The sequence below is a fragment of the Notothenia rossii genome (genome assembly GCF_949606895.1).
Source record: "Notothenia rossii genome assembly, chromosome: 8".
NCBI lineage: Eukaryota > Metazoa > Chordata > Actinopteri > Perciformes > Nototheniidae > Notothenia > Notothenia rossii.
The window spans coordinates 80,420,340-80,427,726 of NC_136906.1; the positions used below are offsets into that span (position 1 = coordinate 80,420,340).

A 7,387-nucleotide genomic window follows, 5' to 3' on the forward strand; every position below is an offset into this window, starting at 1 on the left:
TCCTGCTGATGTTCAGGTGTATATCAGTATGTAGTGTCTCTACTTTAAAGAGTCCTCTCCTGCTGATGTTCAGGTGTATATCAGTATGTAGTGTCTCTACTTTAAAGAGTCCTCTCCTGCTGATGTTCAGGTGTATATCAGTATGTAGTGTCTCTACTTTAAAGAGTCCTCTCCTGCTGATGTTCAGGTGTATATCAGTATGTAGTGTCTCTACTTTAAAGAGTCCTCTCCTGCTGATGTTCAGGTGTATATCAGTATGTAGTGTATCTACTTCAAAGAGTCCTCTCCTGCTGATGTTCAGGTGTATATCAGTATGTAGTGTCTCTACTTTAAAGAGTCCTCTCCTGCTGATGTTCAGGTGTATATCAGTATGTAGTGTCTCTACTTTAAAGAGTCCTCTCCGGCTGATGTTCAGGTGTATATCAGTATGTAGTGTCTCTACTTTAAAGAGTCCTCTCCTGCTGATGTTCAGGTGTATATCAGTATGTAGTGTCTCTACTTTAAAGAGTCCTCTCCTGCTGATGTTCAGGTGTATATCAGTATGTAGTGTCTCTACTTTAAAGAGTCCTCTCCGGCTGATGTTCAGGTGTATATCAGTATGTAGTGTCTCTACTTTAAAGAGTCCTCTCCTGCTGATGTTCAGGTGTATATCAGTATGTAGTGTCTCTACTTTAAAGAGTCCTCTCCGGCTGATGTTCAGGTGTATATCAGTATGTAGTGTCTCTACTTTAAAGAGTCCTCTCCTGCTGATGTTCAGGTGTATATCAGTATGTAGTGTCTCTACTTTAAAGAGTCCTCTCCTGCTGATGTTCAGGTGTATATCAGTATGTAGTGTCTCTACTTTAAAGAGTCCTTTCCTGCTGATGTTCAGGTGTATATCAGTATGTAGTGTCTCTACTTTAAAGAGTCCTCTCCTGCTGATGTTCAGGTGTATATCAGTATGTAGTGTCTCTACTTTAAAGAGTCCTCTCCTGCTGATGTTCAGGTGTATATCAGTATGTAGTGTATCTACTTCAAAGAGTCCTCTCCTGCTGATGTTCAGGTGTATATCAGTATGTAGTGTCTCTACTTTAAAGAGTCCTCTCCTGCTGATGTTCAGGTGTATATCAGTATGTAGTGTCTCTACTTTAAAGAGTCCTCTCCTGCTGATGTTCAGGTGTATATCAGTATGTAGTGTCTCTACTTTAAAGAGTCCTCTCCGGCTGATGTTCAGGTGTATATCAGTATGTAGTGTCTCTACTTTAAAGAGTCCTCTCCTGCTGATGTTCAGGTGTATATCAGTATGTAGTGTCTCTACTTTAAAGAGTCCTCTCCTGCTGATGTTCAGGTGTATATCAGTATGTAGTGTCTCTACTTTAAAGAGTCCTCTCCGGCTGATGTTCAGGTGTATATCAGTATGTAGTGTCTCTACTTTAAAGAGTCCTCTCCTGCTGATGTTCAGGTGTATATCAGTATGTAGTGTCTCTACTTTAAAGAGTCCTCTCCGGCTGATGTTCAGGTGTATATCAGTATGTAGTGTCTCTACTTTAAAGAGTCCTCTCCTGCTGATGTTCAGGTGTATATCAGTATGTAGTGTCTCTACTTTAAAGAGTCCTCTCCTGCTGATGTTCAGGTGTATATCAGTATGTAGTGTCTCTACTTTAAAGAGTCCTCTCCGGCTGATGTTCAGGTGTATATCAGTATGTAGTGTCTCTACTTTAAAGAGTCCTCTCCTGCTGATGTTCAGGTGTATATCAGTATGTAGTGTCTCTACTTTAAAGAGTCCTCTCCGGCTGATGTTCAGGTGTATATCAGTATGTAGTGTCTCTACTTTAAAGAGTCCTCTCCTGCTGATGTTCAGGTGTATATCAGTATGTAGTGTCTCTACTTTAAAGAGTCCTCTCCTGCTGATGTTCAGGTGTATATCAGTATGTAGTGTCTCTACTTTAAAGAGTCCTCTCCGGCTGATGTTCAGGTGTATATCAGTATGTAGTGTCTCTACTTTAAAGAGTCCTCTCCTGCTGATGTTCAGGTGTATATCAGTATGTAGTGTCTCTACTTTAAAGAGTCCTCTCCGGCTGATGTTCAGGTGTATATCAGTATGTAGTGTCTCTACTTTAAAGAGTCCTCTCCTGCTGATGTTCAGGTTTATATCAGTATGTAGTGTCTCTACTTTAAAGAGTCCACCCAAACCTGTAGAATTAGCCCCTTTAAAACCTTCCAGAAGAAACACACGATGCAGAATGAACTTTTTTCTCAGTTTGGTTTTTAATATATTTGGACATTTAGCAAAACACTGCAAAAAACATCCAAAGCGGTTTCGTGTATAAGAGCTAACGGGTACAACATAAATAGAAAATTAAAATCATTGATTGCATTTGTTTATTCAGGAGTGGCCGGTACGAGCCACTGATTGCTATAACGAGACTCGAACGGTGCACCGTCCCCCCTCTTATAAATTAAAGAAGAAAATACATCACAGACCACACAATAATAAATTACACAAATAAATTAATAAATACATAAATAAATAGAAAACAGTTTAGATAGTGGTAATACAGAAAGGCTTTGTTATAAAAACAAGCCCAGCCCCGTGATAAATATGTGTTGAAGAGACAGTTTAAGGCAGTTTTACAGCAGGTGTTTCTAATCCAAAAGGCATTACCGGCTACTCTAGTTTGAATATTTCTTGTTTTCAGGCAACAGCTACTGATCCACGAGCTACTGATACAGCTAATCAGAGTGATGAGATCAGGTTTCAAATCGGCTACAGGTCGTCCCCTCTCTTAGGTCTAGAAGCTAATAGCACTTGTGCAGAGATGCTAGAAAAATAAATGAACAGTCTAACAGGCTTTAAGTGAAGCATGACGTCAGTGTGTGTGTGTGTGTGTGTGTGTGTGTGTGTGTGTGTAGGGCCAAACACACACCCAGAACCGGCTGAAGTGTCCTAACGCAAGGCACTGAATTTCAACCATGAGGAGGAGTTACACTGCAAATATATCTTTTCATTTCTCTGTTTCTCACTGAATTATATCAGATTGAAAATTGGGTTAATTCCTCATTATTTTTATATTGTTATGAGCTACTTTGAATTTTTAGTTAATATTGTCTGTTTTATTAATTTATTATGATGATTTTTGTATTTTTTAATGAGTTGCACCCTGGATATATAAAGGGTATTTGCTCTATGAATAAAAGGCATGATTATTTTACAATTATTTTTATATAATATCAAAAATAATAATAATAATTTTTGAACTAGTATCCCAAAATAAGGCATATTATTGCAAACACTTTGAAGAAATGTACAGTTCAGATTGTTGAACATCTAAAAATAGCAGAAACATTTGTTGATTTTTAAACACAGAACTAAAATCAGGAGTGACTGCCTCCCACCAAAGTGCCATATCTTTTCCACTCAATTTTACCAAAAAGTCAGATTTTAGCAGCCCAAACGTTGAAATAAACCAGATATGTTTGCAGTGTATCTCTAAAAACCCCTCTCAGGAACAGATCGGGATGTGTGTCCCGGTGTGAAAGCAGATTACCGGACCTGCAGCAGGATCACCTGCCGGTTCTCGGACGGGTGGCTCTTGTTGATGTGTCTCGTGAGCCCCGGGGAGCTGTAGAGCACCGCGGGGCAGTATTTACACGGGAACACCTGGGAGGAGTGCAGCAGGCGGACGTGACGCTCCTGGCTGCCCCGGTTCGAGAAGTTTTCCCCGCAAACCGGACACAGGTGGCAGGCGCTCAGGTTAAGCGGTGCTGCGCTCTGTTCGCGCACCGCTGCCGCTGCTGCTTCGTCATCCTCCGTTACTTTAGAGTGCTGAGACGCCAGGTGTTTCCGCAGGTAAGCTTGGCGTTTAAACTTTTTCCCGCACTGGTTACAATCATAAAGCCCCTCCTCAGACCCGGACTCTGAGGGTCCCGGGCTGGTTGTGTCTCTGTCACTAGAATCCTTCGCTTCATCCAAAGCTGCTGCTGTTTTACCGGACGCGGCAGATTTGTCGCTCTCCAAATGCTGCTGCACGACACTCTGCTGCTGCTTGGGTTTGTGCCACCGCCTGTGCGACGCGAGGTTCGCCGGGCAGCTAAACACCTTGTCGCACTCGGGACACCTGTACTCCACGCGCACGATCCTGGAGCATTTGTGCTGCGCGAGGGCGAGAGGATCCGCGTACTCTTCGCGGCACAGCTGGCAGACGAACTCCCCCAGCGGGATGTATTCCTCCCCGGTGAGACTGGGGGGCTTCCGGTCCACCGGCTCTTTAATCTTGAGCCCGAGCACCGGAGACGTGGTGACGTTATCCTCAAAGTGCAGTTTCCGGATCGTTTTGGTTTTCTTGGATGCTGGTTTTCCTTTGCGCTCGGTGTCGCTTGAATGCCGCTTTGTGTTTGTGGGGAGCGTCGCGGTGGATGCGGTGACGCTGAAGGTTCCGGTGCGACTGCTGTTGCTGGAACCGATTTTCAGATCCACCGGGGCGAAGGGGCGGTCCAGCGCCGCGGGGAGGGCCGCTCCGGTGGGGAAGGACGCGGCGGAGAGGTTGAAGCGCCTCTCGTAGGAGCGCTCGTGGTCCTGGCTGACGGGGCGCGTGGGGCTGTAGAGAGCCTGGTACACTGCCTCGGGGTTACCGAACTGCACCGGTCTCTCCACGCGCTCCGGAGCCACCGCCCCGCATGTGGGAGTCTGTGCGCGCACCGGGAAGGATGCGAGAGGCACCCAGGAGGGACGCGGCAGGAGCGGTGGAGGTGGAGGTGGCACGGCAGCAGCTGAAGGCTCTTCATCCTCGACGCGGACGCGGTACGACACCGGGTTTGGTTTCTTGTTCCTTTTCACTAAAAATCCTCTGGGCATGTTTCTGCTGGATGGAGAGCGGAAGGCACTGTTTTTTGGGGAAGGGAGCAGATGCACTTTCAGGACATCTGACGCGTCTGTTTCTGCCGCGTCTGTTTCTGCCGCTACTGATCGTCCGTTCTGCTCCCTGTTCTGATTCCTTTCACCACAAACATAGCTGCACTCTTTTTAAAGGCGACATGATGACATTGTTCCCGTCACCCCCCCTCCTCGTTGACTCATCACCGACCAATCAGAAGCAGGAGATCTCCCCAGTGGATTTGGGAGAGTGGGAGGATGGAGAGAGAGAGGAGGTGATTCTCAACAACCTGCCTAATGAGCCTTCCCCCCAGTATTAAGATAGCATTCTAACATCCCTGAAACAATGTGGACTTTATCGGCTACAAGTGGAAAACAATCTCCCTAAAACAAAACGTTAAGGATTCAAGAACCAGATGAAAAATACATTGTATTTTATATAAATGGATTTTAAATTGGGCTGACTACTATTATGCAATATCAAAACTGCCCTTTTTATATGACATTGCCGCATATTTTAGAATATAACATAATTTAAGCAGCATTATTGAATGTAATTTAATATAGTAAAGTGATGGATATTGTATTATTATGAAAATAATCTTGTTTATATCTTTCAAATAAGCACGACAGCAGCTCCAAACCTAAATGATAATCTAATAAAACAGAGTTATAATCTGTCAAATAACTTCTGGCAGCAATTTGTGTTCACATTTAGAATTTAAGACATTCAAAGACTTTCCAGGATAACTCGATATCCAAAAACAAACCGCACGTTGACGCATTTTGACGCACCCAAACGTAATGTCCACGTTTGGGATTAATAAAGTCTTCTTCTGAGATTGATATTCAATTTCGTTAAAAAAAGTATTCTGCACACTAGTCAAATATACTCCTATATTTATATTGAGTTAGTAGTGATTTTATTACAGTGCAACTTACGCTGTGTATTTTACATTGTGTTTTTAATGGATTCTCTGTAAAGTGGATTTGTGTGTGTGTGTGTGTGTGTGTGTGTGTGTGTGCATGTGTGTGTGTGTGTAGGGGGGGTTGCAGATTGCAAAGCAGATGTACCTGAGGGTTTTATTGTTCCCCCCCCTCCACTCTCACACCCCCCCCCCCCCCCTGTCTCACACGCGCCAGGAGGCTCTGCTTTCACGGTCTGATGCGTTTCTATAGAAATCTACACGTGCCTCGGCTTTATGTGGGAGGGTGGGGGTCGAGGAGGGGGGCGGGGGGGGGCTGTGATTTATCCCCAAAAAAAGAAGGAGGAATCCGTCCGCATAACGATGTCAGGAAGAAGGGGTAACTAAGGAAAAGTGGAACATGGAGAATGAAGAGCTCCAGAGATGAAAGGGAAGCTCAGTGTGAAACTAAGACACGACACATTATTATATGTGTTTTTGCTTCTGAGTTATTCTGTATCAAAAACAGAAATGTAAATCATAGATATTTGGAAAACTTGACCTCCGAACAGAACATAATTAGTAATAGTGAGCTGTCCTTTCTTAAGGATATAAAAAGAACTATTATGTTCGACTTGAATCTGCGTCTTCGATATTTGAAACGACATATTTTTAAAAACTGTTTGAAATAAGAAGGAAGGAGTATTTTTAGAAATGACATTAAAGTGATAATTATGTCAGCATTTCTTGGTGAAATAAGCACACCAACCAACAGCTCCAAACTGAACTCATAATTAAATGAATTAGAGTTGTAATCTTTAATGTAACTTGTGTCAGGACCTTGTGTTCAGATTTCAGAATATAAGACATTTCAAAGCTCTCCAGGTCAGATAAATATTCCCCAAAAAGCTGACTTTTACGCGCTTTTACGCACAAACACATTTGAATCCGGCTAAATACATTTAACCAAACAAAGTTATTTTCTTCTCCCATGTGGCCTTGCAGCATGTGCGCTGGCGTGACAGTTAACTCCGGACATATGAATCCGTCATTTCGCGCATACATAATTAATAGCGAGAGGAGGGTTTCCTGCTTAGCATCACAATGGCTGCAAGCTGTAGACCCGTCGTGATTGAAAAGGAAATTGCACAGTGGAGAGAAAGAAGGGAGTAGTAGTAGAAGAAGAAGAAGAAGAAGAAGAAGAAGTGGGGGCCTTCTCCACAAAAAAAAGAAAAAGCAATCTGGCCCCCCGATACCGTCGGCGCGTGCTGTGCGCAATCAGTGCGCTCTTTCTGTGTCACCAAATGGGCCAAACCGAGATTATGCGCGCGTTCAGAGACTGAAAACCCAAATAGTGCGGGTCAGATGTGAGCAGGTCAGCCGGATGGGAGTCTGTCTGAGCTCTGAAATGTTTCAACATAATCATTAGTGCGCAGAGAAGTCAGAGTGTGGAGGTTTGAGGGAGGGAGGATGTGGTCAACCAAAATGCTGCTTTTTTGCCTAAAATTCTTATTTTCTTCGATTTGTCGTGTTTTCTTTTGTAAATTGATTTTGTTAGTTTACTACACAACACGTTTGGACAATATAAAGTGTTCATTTAACACTTTTATGCCATACAAATAAAACCTAA

At 43.5% G+C, this 7,387-nt stretch overlaps 1 protein-coding gene across 1 annotated transcript; it reads right to left on the reverse strand.

Moving 5' to 3' along the window:
- Positions 1 to 1,803: 1,803 nt before the first annotated feature.
- Positions 1,804 to 5,741, reverse strand: insm1a (insulinoma-associated 1a). Its single transcript, XM_079642136.1, has one exon. It carries the CDS (start codon positions 4,832 to 4,834, stop codon positions 3,524 to 3,526), a length of 1,311 nt encoding a protein of 436 aa, XP_079498262.1. The 5' UTR covers positions 4,835 to 5,741; the 3' UTR covers positions 1,804 to 3,523.
- Positions 5,742 to 7,387: the final 1,646 nt, after the last annotated feature.